This window comes from Zosterops lateralis, assembly GCF_965231275.1.
Source record: "Zosterops lateralis genome assembly, chromosome: 6".
In the NCBI taxonomy this organism is placed as follows: domain Eukaryota; kingdom Metazoa; phylum Chordata; class Aves; order Passeriformes; family Zosteropidae; genus Zosterops; species Zosterops lateralis.
In genome coordinates, this window is record NC_139761.1 from 17,704,989 (window position 1) to 17,722,539 (window position 17,551).

Sequence of the window (17,551 nt, forward strand, 5' to 3'; positions counted from 1 at the left end):
TTGTAAATAATCATCTAGAACAGCTTACATGTGGCTATGATATTTTTCCTTTATAACCAACAAAAGAAAGGAATCTGATTTATGGCTGTCTATTAATTTTGTAACAGATATAATGGGATTCTCTAATGTATGGTGGAAAAGAGCATGTCCTTAAAAGGACTTGAAAATTTTCTAATACATTGGTGAAAAATCATTGTACCTTTTTGATGCACGTATATTGAACAGCTTGTTTAATCAACTTTTGAAATTACTCTTGAATTTAATTAATTTGCTAAGTTCTCTATGGCAGAGTTTCCATGAGACAAACTGTGAACACATACATTGTTATTTCTTCTCATTGTCACAGAGGTTTATCTATTATTTGTGAAATGCTATGAGATTTGGCACAACTGATACAAATAGGAATGTTGAGGTGTGATTAACTGTTGTACATTGAAGGGGAGGAAAAGGATTTCAAGAGCATTTCTTGCCAGGAGTTGAGACTAAATTGTCAAGATGAAAGATTTTTATTTTTTGTTTAATATACCTTTAAGATTCCATTAGGCTTTTTTTACAGATTCTGGATGTTGAATACAAAAACATTAGGCTGTTTTTCTCTGTTACCCTTCACTGGTAGCTTTTCTTCTTGGATTCACAGGGATATGCAGGACATGGATAATACTGACAATTTCTGGCAGGTGATTTTATGCCCTGTGCTTAGATACTTCCAATGAATATATTGATGGGTGTTCCCATGCTTAGCTCTCCTTGTAGCTAGACTTTTCCCTAATATAGATTCCCCTACTTCTTTGGGGATTAATCTGTTATTTCCTGCACTGTTCTTAAGAGCTCTAGGAAAGAATTCATTACTCTCTTTAGTTACTCAGTGTCTTATTGTCATTTGTGAGATTACACATCACTTTTTTACATATAATCTAAACAGCATTTTCATTTATATTAAGCAAGTACTTTGGAAGCTCCAATGGAAATTGATGTGAGCTGTTGAAAAGATGACTATGTTGACTATTAATAAGGACATATACAAAAACTAATTTAGGAACAAACTTATTGGCATAGTGAGATTTTCTGGGGTTTATATGGTTAAGGACTCTTAGATTTTAGCCCTTCAGACTTCTTATTTTCCTAGGCCACGATTGTGAGTTTTCCCTTTCCCTGCTTTGAAAGATCCTGTGAGATGCTTGAACTGCCATTCTTCTGTGCTTTAAAACATTCACAATTAGAAATGGCACTGTCTTTCAGAGATAGAATAAGCATGAAAATGGTATTCAGACCCTCCTCTCTCACTACACTTTCTTGACTAAAATTAAATTTGCTGATACATACATTTTTCTATCTCTTTAGGGACAGTAAGTTCAGAATTGCTAAATTATAGAATAGCAGAGAATTTTACAACAGCCTCACAAAGCAGAGGGACATGGCATAGCTCAGGGGAGTGATAATTGCATAGACTTTTTAATCTTTTGCATACTTGTTTTAAACTGATTAAAACTAGATTAATAAGAAGTCCAACTTGTCAGGTCTACCCAGCACCCAATTTCAAGCCATTTAGCGTCTACAAGAAGATTGACGTTTTCTTATACTTTTTTTAGAATTCTTAGAGACATTGTGTTGTATTGTTACGTCATTGGTTACGTATGCATGCACTTCCTGCCAGCATGAAATATTTAATCAATATGACATTTAGCTTTATGTGAAAATGTATGCTTCTGGCATCCATTTTTCTTAAATGTGTCTAGAAAGTGAGTGATATAAAATGCTTATGTTTGAGAAGGGAAAACTAGAATTAAAGATGATAAAAAGTGAAAAAATCAAATCCACTCAACAAGACAAATGAATGTTTTTGTTCCAAATTGACCTGGCTCCAGTAGAGAATGATAAAAATGCATTATTGTTGGAAGGATGTTTGCTGCCTCTGTAACTAACTCCTGTTCATCACTGTAGTTTAAATCCTGATCTATATACATTGATATTCTTAGTGTTTGGACTAATGACTTTTTTCACCAAATCCATATGCAAGTAGCTGGTGAGACTCAGAGGAAAAAAATTCCTCAACAATGCAGTCTGAGTTGTATCCTCATCTTTATTGCACCTATGCAAACTCTATGTGGTGAGTTGACCTTGGCTGGCTACCAGATGCTCACCCAGCAACTCTCATTCCTCCTCCTCAACAGGAGAGGGGGAGAAAATAAGACTGGAAAAGTTTGTGTGTTGAAATAAAGCCAAGGAGACCAGTTAGAGATTGCCATCACAGGCAAATGGGACTTGACTTGGAGAAAATTTATTTGATTTATAGCTAATTAAAATAGATATGGGTGGTAAGAAATAAAGACAAATGTTAAAATACCTTCCCCTGCTTTACTTTTTCCTAGCAACTTTATTGCTTCATTCCTGACTCTCTTCTTCCTCCCCACCTCACATGATGCATGGGGGACTAGGAGCAGTGGTTTTTGGTGGGTCTAGCTCCTCTAGACTGCATCTTTCTCTTTATACTTTTTACTTGCTCCTATGTGAGTCCATACCATGGGCTGTGGTCCTTTAGGATAAACCTTCTCCAGCATGGTCTCTCCACAGGTAGCAGAACTTCAGGAAATATCAACCTGCCCTGGACTGGGATCCTACACATGCTACAGTGTGAATATCTGCTCTGGTGTGATCCTCTCCATGAGCTCCAGGGAAATACCAAATCCATCATGATTTCTTCCAAAACTCACAGGCTGCAGGAGAATATCTCCTACAGCTCCTGGAATGCCTGGTTCTCCTTCATTGACCTTGGTGTTTTTAGGATGCTTTCTCACACTTTTCCCCTCATTCTTCAGGTCTGCACAATATTTTCCTTTTCTAAAGTATGCTTTCACAGAAGTGCTACCAGCTTCCCTGATGGGCTCAGCCATGTCCTGTTGTGGGTCTGTTGGAATCAGCAGGAACTGGCTGTGTCCCGAAAGGGGCAGCCCCAGGCCTTCCACAGAGACCACCACTGTAGCCACCCTGCTCCCATCACCTTGCCACCTAAGCAAAATGCACTGTCATGCAGACCAGATAGCCAGGTACTTGTTTCTGTCAGGCACTTGCTGCACAGATAAATGGGAGCAGTATATTCTGGTAGTATGACAGTAGAAACTGGAGAAGTTTCCCTCAAGATTTGTTCTTCGGAAAAAACTGGTTTCAGATAGGAGTGAAATTGTTCTTCCGTGGAAGGTAAAATTCATTCTAATTATTTACTGCATAACTAAGTTCTTGACACTCAAGAAGCTCTTCGGGGAGAGACAAAAGGCTTAGATTCTCCTCAGTTCTGATGATTTACAGTACCACCATCACCACCACTATGTGAAGACTTGTCACTGGAAAGCTCTTTCTGAAGAGACACCTTAACTCAGGCCATACTGATTTCTTAATTTCTACCATGTTCAAATTTAGGCTGTTCAAGATTTTATTTTTGCCTAAACTATAGTTTTCTAATGAAAAAGAATGAAAAACATTATAAAACAGTGCCTTTTTGTTTTCTTATAATAACTGTTCCGGATTAATTAAGTAGCTGGGGGTATTCCAAGAGCTATGAATTAGTATGTTTCAATTATAACTGATGCAGCAGAATTTTGTAGATTTTTTTGGAAGCTGACTGAGAATCATCACTTTGAGCACTAGATGGGAATATATGACAAATGGTACAGAAATTGCAGAACCCTTTTGGTATAACATACTTCCCAAAGCTGCTGCCAAGGATGGCAAAACAATGGTCAGATATAATTCCCTCGGATACATATTCCTGACATTTCTCTCCCAACCAACAGAGACGACTCAGCATTATGAACTTTTATTCTATTTTACTAGCATTACCCTATAATAGGAAGCAAACAGTGCCTTTATTCCTTATGCGTATTTGTCAGCTAACATACTCCTCCCTTCTTACCACCTCACTGAGGAAAAGAGGCAATTGGGAGGAATCAATGCTACTTTTCTTCTAACAGCACAACCAATCTATTTTGTTTAACATGTATTTCCCTTTCTGCCTTTACCTGTGTCTCATACTCCATGGAATTCCTTGCTGCTGATGACTGCATTTGCAGCAGACGGCTGAGATGTTGCTGAAGTCAGCAGCACTAATGCTGCATTAGAGAATCCTCTTCAGGGAAAACAGTGCTAGATTTAACCCAGGGGGTGCTGCTGCAGTGAAAAGCTCTGTGCTCAGAGGCACTCCATGTTTTCCTAACAAACAATATGTCAAGCTTTGCTTTCATGAACAGTAAATGCAATAGTAATGCTTCTCACTTCAGTGGCAATTCTCAGCAAAACACCATAGAAACAGTAAGGTGAAACTCCCCTTGGCAAGCTTGTGATGACTTTCACTGCTCAATTTGTGTACCTTGGGGATAGGCAGAAGGACCAGGGCCATACTGGTGTAAAACATGTCAGCACTGATAACAGTTTTCTTGATCCATGACTGTATGAGTCCTGTGGTCCCCAGACAGCAATTCTCATTATTCTTATTCCTCAGTCCAGAACAACTGCCACAGGGATACTTGTGTTCTGCCCCATATGTAATCATAGCCTGGAGGCAGGATTTTTCTCCCATTTCTTGATCACAGCTGTAATGTCACCTGTTAATTAGCCAGCATCATGCAAAGATGCTGCACAAACACAAAGGCCATTGCCTACTGGGATTTTTAGTTCTAAAAGCCAGACTTTATAAACCATCATCAGTTTTTTTGAATACCCAGTTATAAAAATTCAGCATTCATTGTGCTAGTTAAATGGATGCTCTCTACAAAACCTGTTAAAAACCACAACAGAAAGAGATGAATAGAGGGTGAGGGGGAGTGGTCTAACAAGCAAATCGGGTAGTGATTTGCCATATCCTCAAAATGTAAAATTTTGATGATATAATGATTTTTTTTGGTAACATATGGATAGAAACTTCAGTGTTTCATTACTTTCACCTGCTTTCTGTTAGACCATCCAATTCCCTTCATTCGCAGATCTGCATGCATTTTCTCTTTGTGGTATATTCTTGAGAAGTTCATATAGGTCATAGCTTAATACACTGATTGCCTCCACTATTCCTCTAACATTTCTCTTATACTTGCTATGACTTCCAGGCACAGCCGTACTATCCTAACTCCAGCAGCCCTTATCTGAAAGAACCTGGGGAGTTTGTGGGAAATATTTGAGATTGGAAGCAAATGCTAGATACTCACATCCCCCAGGAACTTCTGTTTGGAGATGAGCAAGAGCCTTGGAGTGAAAGATTGATATGTTATCCATTGGTGGGCTGCTCATTTTCCTGCCTTTCTATATTGTTCAATCAGGAAGCCTTTTAATGTTAAATTCAGTTTGTGGGTATTTCAGAAGAAGGACTAGGGGAGGAAAAAACCCTATTGGCCTAAATTGAAATAAATGACTTGAAAACAATTATGGCCAGTGAAGTATCTTTATCCCCCAGTCCTTTATGATCCATTTTAAAGAAGGTGGATCCACCTACACTTAGTGGTCAGTGCAGGAAAGCTGTAGTGGACTTTATTAACACCTCACAGATATTTCTGAGCTTTGATGCATGAGAGGTCTGTTCTGCAACTTCACAGGACAATACACTTGACAACAAAATTGCATTTCTATATTAGATCAGGAAGAAATGCTGGCTTATTAAGTAGTGCTGCAGGAAGGATGTAGAAGTGCCAATAACCCAATGTAGGATCTTGTAAAAGCTGTAGGGAAGACTATTTGCTCCTGAATTTTCTCAGTGAAACTGGACTTCATTATGAGATTACTTTATAATTCTAACTAAATTTCTATTTTAATATAAACATAAGAAAGGCTTAATGAGAAATTTTGGATGTTGACCATGAATGTGTTTGAAGAATGCATAATTTTCTTTCTTTAAAGAAACTTCCTGTTGTATTATGAGGATTTTGGGGAAAAAATATTGGTGCATACCTTTAGACATGCATCAACAAATCTTTTTACTTGAGCTGAAAGTATTTTGTTTCCTTCCTTTGATGGCACCACTGGGAGATGAATGGGAGATGGGAGATTAAATGTCCAGTTTCATTTTTGATCAACTCATGTTTCAAACTTAAAGCCTGTGGCTGAGTTTATGAATGTGTACGTGTATATGGCCTCTATATAATTCTGTGTTGAATCCTGAGAAAGTGGCATTTTTATTAGATGTGTCTATTATTCTCTCATTAAAATGTACATACATTGCCGTGTGCCTGTGTAACACAGGAATGTGGAAGAAAATGAAGTACTAAGTAAGACACTATTAAATCTGACTTATATTTTTCACAATAGAAATTGTGACAGCAGTAACACAGAGAAGGACGTGTTTATTTAAAAAAATAAATATTTGGTTTAAATAATTTAAGAAACTCTCCTCCAAAACCAGGTTTCTTTGTATCAGCTATGTTCTTAGCATATTGAGTGAGATAGTTGCCAGGCAGGATACAGGTCACTGTGGCAAAGCCACATTTTGATGTTTTCATAGTCAAAAGTCAGTTGAACATAGACTGTCACTGAAGAGTGAGGTAAAAAAGTTGCTGAGTACCCCAGCCTTCTCATCTGTTGTTACCAGTTTACCAGTGTTGTTTATCAGGGCGCTACTGATGTTTATCAGGGGGCTTTGACTTTCCTCTTCTGGTTAACATACCAGCAGAACCCCTTCTTGTTATTATTGGTGTGCCTTGTGAGGTTCAGTTTCAGCTTTGGCTTAGCCTTCCTTACCCCATCCCTTCATCTCCACTGATGTCCTTGTCTCCACTGTCTGTGCATTTGTCTCTTTACCTTTAGTTTGACCAGCAGTTCCCTACTCAGCGTCACCTATACCAGTCTCTTGCCTTCCTTGTCCAATTTCTTTCTCCTAGGGATTGCCAGGCTGCCTTCCTAAAGGAACACCCCATTATTCTTTTCAGATATTTCCCTGGCATTTCCCTGTGGCTTCTGTTAGGACTCCCTGGCTCATATCCCTGAGACTGTGGTATGGTCCAGGGTGGCTAGCACAGTTCAGAGTCACTGCAAAGAACCCTCCCTAGCACCCTGTCCCTCTATCTGTCTATTTTCATATCTTCTCACTTTTGGCAGGGACAAGCCTCATATTGCCCCTCTACCCCCTCACAACTAGTTCAAAGCCCTGCCAGTGAACTCCCCTAGCTCCTGAGCAAAGACTCTTCCATCATGGAGAGAGGTGAATCCCGTCTGATGCAGCATGCCTGGGGCTGTGAAGAACCATTCCATTGTCAAAACCCCCAACATTTTGATGATATCAGCCGTGGAGCCATTGACTCAGTTTGTCCATTTCTTTCCGTGTTGCTGCCTTCAACTGTAACCAGAGACCATAACCCACACCCCAGGTTCCCTTAGCAAACATCTGAAGGCCCTGAAGTCCTTTTTGGTCACCCTTGGAGTATGTGCTGCTGTTTCCTGGGCCCCTTAGGTGGCAGATCGGGAAGGACAGGGGCCTGCTGAGGGCCGTGGCAGCCGGGGAGGTGTCCTGGTGATGTCCATGCCCCGGCCCGCAGGAGGGAGCGCACCCTGCCATGGGCCAGGCCTGCTCACATCGCTGGGCCCTCTGCTCTCCTAGGAGGGAATTGCCTACAACTTTAACCAGTTAAGCTTTATCCCATCATCTTGATGATGAGTGATAGTTTTGCTTCCTTAATTCTCATCAATATTAGCAGAAATCCGAGGTATTTAAGCTCTTCACATGTCATTGGGAGCCCTGGCAGTGATCACCACTATGAACGCAGGTAATGTGTTGATCTCAGATATGAACAACTGTACAGACCCTAATATTGCAACTTATTATTTGCAGCATTAATATCTTCAGTTGTTTTATTTTGGAGGTTATCCAAAAAATCAGGAATTTACTTTTCTTTGCTTTCTAGCATCCTTTTACTGGGATAAGGCCTGTTTTGAAACACCAGAGCGCTCATTTGAGGGTTCCTGTACCTATGAGATTAGCTGTCAGCTAATATAGTGCATGCGTGTGTATGGATAGCTATCATTGCTTTCACTGAGGCTGATTAAGTTTTCTTTGATCTGATTTAACAAACGTGTGGATGAGGCTCTGTTTGGGGAAAAGCCTGTTCTGGCAGCAACTTGCTTTGAAATAGCAAGAACAAATGAAGTAGGGATTGTTCTGCATTTATTTAATATGTTCTCTTCTCTTTTGCTCTATGTTTGTCCTAAACTGTGGTCTAAACTGTCTCTGCAAATGCAAGAGTTTATGAAGCCCTTTATTTTTCTAAGTTGTATACCTCTGCACGTTGTTGAATTGTCAATGTAATTCATCCTTTGATTTTAGTAAAACTACTTGTTAAACTTCTGGAATTTCATGTAGCTCTTATTTTCAGAAATTGACTCTCCCAGGGCACTTGCAGAAAAGTAAGCGCTACTTTCTCTTTTTGCAGTTGATGAAACCATGGTTTAAAGGCAAATGGTAGCACTTTTGTGAGAGTACAAGTTCACAGAGACAGTGTTCCAATTAGAAATCCGGATTTCTGACTTCTTACTAAATGGTTAAGTCACTAACCCCACTGTCTTGTAAAGAGTGGGATAGCTCCTCGATGGAGTATCTACACTGTTCTTCCAATAACTAACTCTTTCTTAAAATGTCTGCAGTATTGACTGCAGTTGGCCTTGTGCATTGGCTTTGTAAGAAGACCATTTCTGTTACACATCAGTTGCTTAACTAGCTGCTTTAGTACAGTCTTCTTGTGAATTTATTTTTATAATATAAAATACTTTAGGATCAATAGTTCTACATTCACTTAGGATAGCTATTAGTAATAGCAGAAAATGAAAAACTAAGATGGTTCTTCTTCTCTTCTTTTTAGAGATAAGCAAGCTGAGCATAGTAATCCACTAAACTGTTAAGATGACAAAATATTTATAAGAACATTTTATGTTCTCTACTGTGAACGTCCCATCTTGTTCTTAAATCAGTACAACACATTTTTCTTAGAAGACAAAATCAAACAAGCCACGATTTTACTGTAAGGCTGTTACTAACAATTTACCAGAAACATTATTTGAATAAGAAAAGACATTTATACTAGCAGACAGGAAAAGAAAATTCACAAATACTATTTTAATGATACCAGTTCTTGACTTCCATCTTCTTGACTTATTTTTGTCATATCAAAGGCAGGCATTGCTTTCCACTGAGAGGTTCACTCAGTCTGCACAGGCCTATTCCAGTTGTGGTAAGGTGGATACCTGTTTCAGAAAATTCTAGCATTCTGCCACCTGAATTCTGCTCTCTTCTTACTGTGTGAGCCTTGGATCCTGATGCTGAGTAATCTGAAGAGTGAAAAATCAGCCCTCAGGCTGATTACATCAGGCTCTCAGATTTTGTGTTGGTTTACAGTATACACAGTATTATGGGCTCTGAGCAATTCAAATTGTATGAATTCTATGGATTCTATGGAAGCCATGTTACACTGGGTTACATCAGCTGAGCCACTTCTGTGATTAGTTCAGTAAGGAGATGTTGTGACTCAGGTTTAAGGTACTTGCCTATAGAGAAAGGGAAGTTCTAACTGCTTCATACAACCTCTATATTCTATGTTTCTTTGGCATACTTTTCTGGTGTTTCCTGCTGAAATTTACTGTATTTATTGCAATAATATTTTCAGGAGACTTAGAGAATAAATGTACTGATATCTTACAAAAAGTGTGACTTCTTTCTAATATTCTCACTCTTCTTCCTATTGTCACATGAAGTTCTTAATAGTCACATGAAATATATCTGGAGGTAAGAGAAAATATCCTTTTAAGTTTGATGTCACTCTATCCTGGGTAATAAGTATTGGGAACCATAAAGGTCTTTTGATGGTCAAACTGAACAGCTGTACCACATGGTGTTGCAAAACAACAACAAAAAATGAAACCACAAAGGCTTTTGCTCTGATCCTGAATCCTTTCTAATCTATTTGGTATCTGGAACCTCTAAATCATATATGAAACAAAATAATAACTGTAAGTGTAAAACAACTACAGATTCTGTAGTTTATTGATTATCAGGTAAGCTGGAAGCTCTATCATCCATGCAATGCTTCAGAATTCTATTGCTTGTAGGAAAACATGAGTGTAATAAACACCAGAGTTCTGAAATTATTCAGTATCATAAAATGGTTTCTGTTGGGAAAAAGTTGTGGCCTTCTTCAGACTCAACATATAATCATGTTGTAGGTTTAAATTTTAGAGAATGGGGTTACAATGCCACTCTGATGGGATGTTGTAGATCTTTCTGCTTTAATTTCTAAGTGAAACAGCAAAGACACATGAATAAGTTCAGAGAATGCACCTAAAGTAGCTGTATTTTAACTGTAATCTGATTTAGGTCTTACATGCAAAAAATTAATCTGGTTTCAAAGAAATTACAGGCCAGTGGCAGCTGCACCATGGTGAGATTACACAGGAATTTTGTTTAAAATGAATCCAGCATCTTCAAATCCTACGTCATTCATGGTACCATAATATCAGTGGATGCTGAGGAACCCAGCCCCATCTTGCCATTGGTAACACTGGCAACAGAGAGTGGGGAAGTGTGAGGATGAGATACCTGAATTATTTGGAGGTGACCCAGCTTTGGTATCTTGACAGAGTGGTCAGTCTATTACGTCCAACTGGAGGTCAGGACTTGCTAGCTCTGATATATTGTAAAGGTCATCTGGGCAATACAGTGTCTCAGTCCGGAGACTGTGAGAGGTCCACAGTTGTACTTGGTGTGTAAATTTGACCTCACACATCTTGTATGCTCTAGCTGACACATGATTTATGCTAAACTTTGTGAAGCTTCCAGGCTTTAAGGACGTTTTAATGAGTGATGGTTTTGTGAATTCAGGTAAGTAGTATGGGCCAGTTTATGTTAGTGAGCCAAATAGCACTGTGGTTTGCAAAGCATTTTCTGTTTCTGTCAATAGCAGGTCAGGGAGTGATCAGTGTTCATTAGCAGTTCAATTTCTTAGCACTATTAATACTATTAGTATTATGATTTAAGGATGCAAATCACTGCCAGGGTCCTTCACCAAACACCACCTTGTGTCATTTATATCCTAACTGGTCAGAATTTTCATGTTCATTTTGCATAAAAGGTTTTCTGCATATTTCTGAACTTTTTGCACATGTAACTGGCCTGTCCAGTTTAGAGGTAATGGGTGAAGTTCTAGAGGTAATGGACAAAGCAAAACTGTGTGTATAGATGGACAAAGCAGATATAGAACATTCCAGATGGGAAAAACCATATCTATGTGAAGAACATGATTTATGTAAAAGCTTGAAAATATTATTTAGGGAAGGTTTTATGAAAATCAGGGTCATACCCTAAGAGATTTGATTTTGAAGAAGATATTCTGCTTTGTGTTTCAGTGGCTGTTCCCTCACCAGTGCCAGCTTGTGAGCCTGAGCCCAAAACTAACGGACATTACCCATCTCCACAATTCTCTGTGTCGCCCCGAGCCACTATTGTTGCTGCCATGGAAGCCCCTTCTCAAGGCCGGCACAAAGTCATGGACTGGAGAGCAGTGGTGGCCATCTTTTTCGTGGTGGTAATTTACCTAGTGGCGGGAGGACTCGTCTTCCGTGCCCTGGAGCAGCCCTTCGAAAGCAGGCAGAAGAACACAATCGCATCGGAGAAGGCTGTCTTTCTCCGGGAGCACGTCTGTGTAACCGAGCTAGAGCTGGAGACACTCATTCAGGTAGGCCCTGTGAAGAAGATGGTACTTCTTGGAAGTTAGGAGAAACAGCTCAGTGGTTTATTTGACTAGCTGAGTTGGTGGGGAACAAAATTGTTCACAGAGGCCTTGGAATGGACAGTGTGAAGAGCAGGCTGTTTCCTAGTCATTTTGAGGTCTGAGAAGCAGAAGCTATGTCTCCAGAATACTGTAAATATAGAACCATAGAATCCTAGAATAAGCTTGCGTTGGAAGGGACCCATCAGGATCATTGAGTCCAACTCCTGACCCTATGCAGGACACCCTAAGAGTCATACCATGTGCCTGAGAACATTATCCGAGTACTTCTTGGACTATGTCAGGCTTGGGGCTGTAACCACTTCTCTGGTGATCCTGTTCCAGTGCCAAACCACCCTCTGGGTGAAAAATTTTCTTCTGATATCCAACCTAGATCTCTCCCAACTCAAATTCAGGCCATTTCCTTGAGCACTCATCACTAGTCATGAGAATGAAGAGACTGGTACTTGAATTCACCAGGATAATGAAAGATGTATGCAGAGAAAAGCAGAACCTAATACCTGGAAAAAATTTTTGAGAGAGGTGACAGATTTGCAAGACAAATGCCCTCATCTCTACAAATTTTCAAGTGGTCTTAAGTTCTTAATTCTTTCTCCAAAATTCAAGACAGCAACTGGGAGAGCACATAAAACAGGACAGGTGGGATTTTTGAAATAAATATTCAGCCAAGAATTCTGAACTTACCAGTTTACTGTTGTAATTTTTAAATAAATGAACGAGGATGAAGTATACAAATCAAAATAGAAAGTAATTGTCATTTAAAACTTTGGAATTTTTAGTCTGATGTAGTATGAAAAGTTTTAGAATCAATTTTGAAGGAAATTATTATCAAGCATGCAAAGGTAAATGGAAAATGTAATATCATGCAAGAAAGGTCTATCAAAGATAGATTTATCTCTCATTGATTAAACTCTAGACAAGGAAAATATTACGGATCTTACAAGACTTCAGTAGAGTATCTTCTGGGATTCCATGTGGAAGCCTATCAGTTAGCCCAGAGAAAACAAAGATTAGATAAGAAATGTGACATACCTAAAGAGTATATTCAAACTTCAGCCTCATTTTTCATGTCCGAATTTGTGTCAGCCTTCAAAGAGCACAGTGTTTCCCTTTGTGGTCTTGCACCAGAGCTCTATTGATTTCAGGCTGTTTGAAACAACATAGCTACTCCCTGAATTCTTGTGTTCACCTAGTCAGCTAAAAATCCCTTCCTGTAGGTGAGTCAAATTTATATGCTCATTTCTTTTAATAAGATGTTCCAGTATCTCAGTGATGTGATAGAAAAGGCCTTCTCCTACTTTTCAGCCTAAACTTTTTTGCAAATAGATGTGGTCTCTCCCTCCTGTGCTCTGTCTTCACAGAAGACAGGACAGTTCTGAGTCAAAAACTGTGTAGCTGTACCTGTACCTTTGGGCAGCCTGGTGCTACAACTAACAAGAAAAATCTGCTTTAGCAGGAAGTAGTATTGCTTGGATCAGGGATAGCTTGGATCACATCCTTGATCTGTCTGCAAAAGACAGGTGAATGTTTGGTTGGCAGGATTTAGGGATATTGGTTCAGACGTGTTTCTCTTGGCAGTGTTGCAGAGATCTGTATTTCCCTCTACTCCTTAGAAATAATGACTAATGGATGTTTTGAAAACACTAAAAGCAAGAAGCTTTTATTCACTTGGTGGGATTGTCACCAGTAAAAGATATGCAAAATACATTCTTTCCAACCAGAAAGCAGAACTCGTGTAAGGTTCAACAAGAAATGCACCTCAGCAGATTGTGGAGTTCAGCATACCAACTCCGGTAGTAATAGCCCTTATTCTCTAGCCTAAGTTATGGACCAACACCAATTCTTTATTTTACACAATATTTTTCTTCTTTCACCTCAAAAGTGGTGATACGAAAATAAAGAGCACACATATTCTCTCATTAGATATTCTGGACAAATTGTATTATCTGAGATTTCAGTATGTCCTCAGGCATTACAGTGGGTGACTGGAAGTCATTGTGCAAAAGCAAATTAAAATGAGGTTAGTAGCTTAGGATGTGAATGTCTTAAGGCCAAGTGATGTGAAATATTGAAATAGATTTGTCAATAAACAATATGTTTCTTTGGATTCTTCTGTATGTCTGGGGGTGAAACTGGCTCCAGGAATGAAGTTGGGTATGCTTATACAGAAAATTGATTGTAACTGACTTGCACAGAAGAGCAGTGAATGAACTTGCTTGGAGATAATGTCAGGGAGTTAGTGCTGACCTTCCACAGCTTCAGGTCGATGATCTCAGGAGTGACATCCCCCTGGCTGGCCCAACACATTTCTGCATTGCATCAAATGCTGTAAATGCAACGGCCTTTACAGCTGTGAGTTCAGACTGATGTGGCAACTTCCAGGGGTCCTAGCTGCTGTGCTGTGTGTAGTGTACCACTAAAGGGACTATCCATAATTAATGTTATTTGACTACCTGAAAGCTCTTGGATGAACACAGATCATACTCTGCAGAATGACTTGGTTGATTCACTTCTGTGCTTTGGAGAATGTGGAAAAATACAAAAACGGAAAACATAGAACTAACTTGTATTATTTTACTGTGGGGATGGCTCTGGAACAATCTTCTAAGAAGACCAGAAGAGTATAATGGTCCTTACAAGACTAATGATGGAGAAATGTATACCTTTTCCTAAATTTCCTTCTTTCAAAGGATTCTGCTTTGGGAAGATATACAACACTGTATGAAGAAGCTGTTAAAATTTAGTGGGGATGAGATATCCTTTTCAAATTTATCTCCAAAAACCTATTGCAAATATTAGCACTGATAGCAGAAATGTGAATTTCTGAGTCCAGGCTTGGAAGTTCATTCATAGACTTCAGAAGAAATACAGTGATGAAAGCAGTGCAAATTCTTAGGAAGATTTGAATTTTTAGATTTGAAGTTTTAAATTTGTCTTTGACTGTTGGATTTTGATTGAGCTCTATCTAATACTAACACAAAGATAGGTAATTTTTTCATAACAATGTCAAGTGTTTCAGAGTGCAGTCCAAATTTTCTAAAGCCACCTCAAGTGGAAGTTCTTAACTGCAAATTTTTAAAGCCCATTTCTTCATCTGAAGATATTTGTTGCAGTGAAGCCAGTACACTGTTTAGGGCTGTAGGTGATCTATAGCTCAGCAAAACAGTGAATACCAGATTAAGACAATGACAAGATTGTGTGTTCTATCTTGCTACTTTTGAGTTTTCAGAGTTAGAGAAAATGAAACCTAGAACATGCTAAAAGATAATGAAACTTCAGGTTCTTCAAGTACATTTAGCTGCATTGTACCTATTAGATCAAATAGCAGGACTTAGGTGACTGGACATAGAGTTGAAAAGAAAAATAACATTAGTAGATACATCTGCTAACACACTACAAACCTTTTAATTTTGTTTTTATGTGTTATAAAATAATCTTATTCGTAGCTGTTCAAAACCAAGTCATCCTGCCTTTGTAATAATGCACACAGAGATTGTATAATGGGGAGGTGACACTTCTCAGAAAGATCAGGTTTTATCTATCATTAGGAGAGATAGGAAGACCATCTTTGTTTTTTGTCATAGTAATTCCCATGGACCTGATAAGGGCATTCATGCTCTGTTTCCATATATCCTGTGCATTGTAAATGAGTAAAAACTTGCATAATGAGCCCTGCTTTCATAATGAACCCTGCAAAATTATGCAAGATAGAATGGCTTGCTACTTAAGAACTTACTTATATTATTGTCAGGCTGCTTTCTTCTTCCTTGTCCATTGGGTTTAATTTAAGAGTGTGAGTGATTACAGCATATATGTATATTTAAAAAATCACCCACCTGGTAACTAAGTCATATTATTATTGTCCACTAATGACTACAGCAAGCTGAAAAGGAAGCAGAGCTGGAAATAAGCTAGTCAGGCTTTACTTCCTAATTATGTTAGTAAGAATTAATATTTTGCATAGGCACTTTGGATTAGTGTTCTGAACCAGTTTTGCTCTGAAGGTAAGTAAGAAAGGGAACATACTGCAGAGATGTTTCATTTTGCTGCTGCTTGCTTGGTTCATTAGTGTCATAAGCCAGCTTTTCTTTCCAGGCTGCTTCCATGTCAAAGGAAAAGAATTTTCATGTTCTAGAAGAAAACTCTAGATAGAACAGGCAAAAAATAGTGCTTTGAATTATCTATGGAGAAGGTTTGCATGTTTCTGAAGACAAGAAATGACTGTTTGATCTGTGAAGAAAAACAGTGGTAAGTATCTGATTATTGAACCTTCTACCTGTGCCTCTGGAGGTCATCTTGTCCCAACTTCTCTTCTGCCCCTATCTTTATTTTACCCTATTCCTCCTAAAAGGATAAGAAAAAAGGATTCAGATCTCTTGGGTCCTGTCTTAGTTGGTGCAGGCACCCTGGTTGGTAATGTCAATCCAGAGCTGCTCCAGCTGTGTAGTAGGAGACAGACAGAGCTTAAGATGCTTCACAAGTCTGCAGCTGCCCTGCAGCTATGCTGCTTCCAGAATTTAGCTGACATCTTTGCAGGGAGCTAAACCTTTTGGGCTTAGTTCTCTGTGCATACCCCTTGTTGAATGCTGTAGGACCTACCTAAAGGTAGGAAGGACACACTGCATGCAGGACTATCAAATCATGCTAAGTGTAAGTAGATCACTCTCTGGCTGATTGGTTCCTAAAGTCCTTTGTGGGATAGGCAAAAATATTTAAGGAATAGGCTTTGAAAGTTTGTTACTTTTGATTCAGCCTGAAAAAAATTGCTGGCCTTGGTCCTTAGAAAATGGTGTTATGGAAAATGAATAAATGTGAATTTATTATGAGGGTCCCTAATCACTGTATAAGGGGTGGTGAGAATAATAGAGAGTTAGGGAGTATAGAAAGAAGTTATTAAAGTATTAGTTATTAAAAGCTGGTTGCTAATGAGAAGCATCCTAATAATCCTAATAGAGAAATATCAGAGCATGAAAGGCAATTGAAGCAACTCTTTGTATACTTGAAAGGAATCTGCTTGGAAAAAGAATTGTAGAGGGAGATAATAATTATTGGATTAGAAGGATCTGTTGAGAGGAATTAATAGAGATAGGCAAAAAAAGAACAAGAATTTTCTTTTCCTATCGTATTCCTATCCTTGATAACACAAGGGTAGGTACATCTTTGACTGTCTCATCACTTGAGAGGGATATTACACTGGTCTTTGAAAAAGATTTGTCTTCTTCATACTTGGGATCTAACTGGAGAAATTACAGAAACATGAACAAATGATCCAGAGAAAAACCTTTCTTCATGGGGAAACAAGAAGCAGTCTGTTTTGCTCCTATCTCCTCATCACCTGCACTGGCTTCCACCTAATCTTGTTGCTTATGCAAATGGAATTGATGAAGTGTACTGAGATGCAGTTTGGTTTCACTCTCCTTGGGAATACAGAATTCAATTGTCCCAGTATCACCACAAATGCTGAGCTTCTGCTCTGGGATTTGCCTTCAGGCACATGCAGACCATATCACCATGTCTTTTTGTTACAGAAAGACTGTACTGTGCTGATACCAAAGGGACAGACAGTAAAACACACATCTATGCAATGATAGGGAGCAAACCAGAAAATTGTGATCAGAAATACGTTTGTAAAAACAAATAATATCAAGTACCTTTATTTACTTCAGTAATTTTGTCACTCTCTTCACTCCTACCTGCTGTTGGCTTTAGCATACGTCCATTACTTGAACATCCTGAAAGACAATTTCAGCCCTTTGAGGTATTTCAAATTATTGCCTTCCCTAAAATGGGTGGCATTTCAAAAGAAA

General features: G+C 38.8%; 1 protein-coding gene across 1 annotated transcript in view; it reads left to right on the forward strand.

Annotated features, from left to right (window-relative positions):
• The window catches only part of KCNK10 (potassium two pore domain channel subfamily K member 10), a 54,992-nt gene that overhangs the window by 11,872 nt on the left and 25,569 nt on the right, over positions 1-17,551 (forward strand). The window contains exon 2 of the mRNA XM_083864238.1: positions 11,362-11,690. Within this exon, the coding sequence (XP_083720364.1) occupies positions 11,362-11,690 (329 nt within the window). The remainder of the gene's footprint in view (positions 1-11,361; positions 11,691-17,551) is intronic.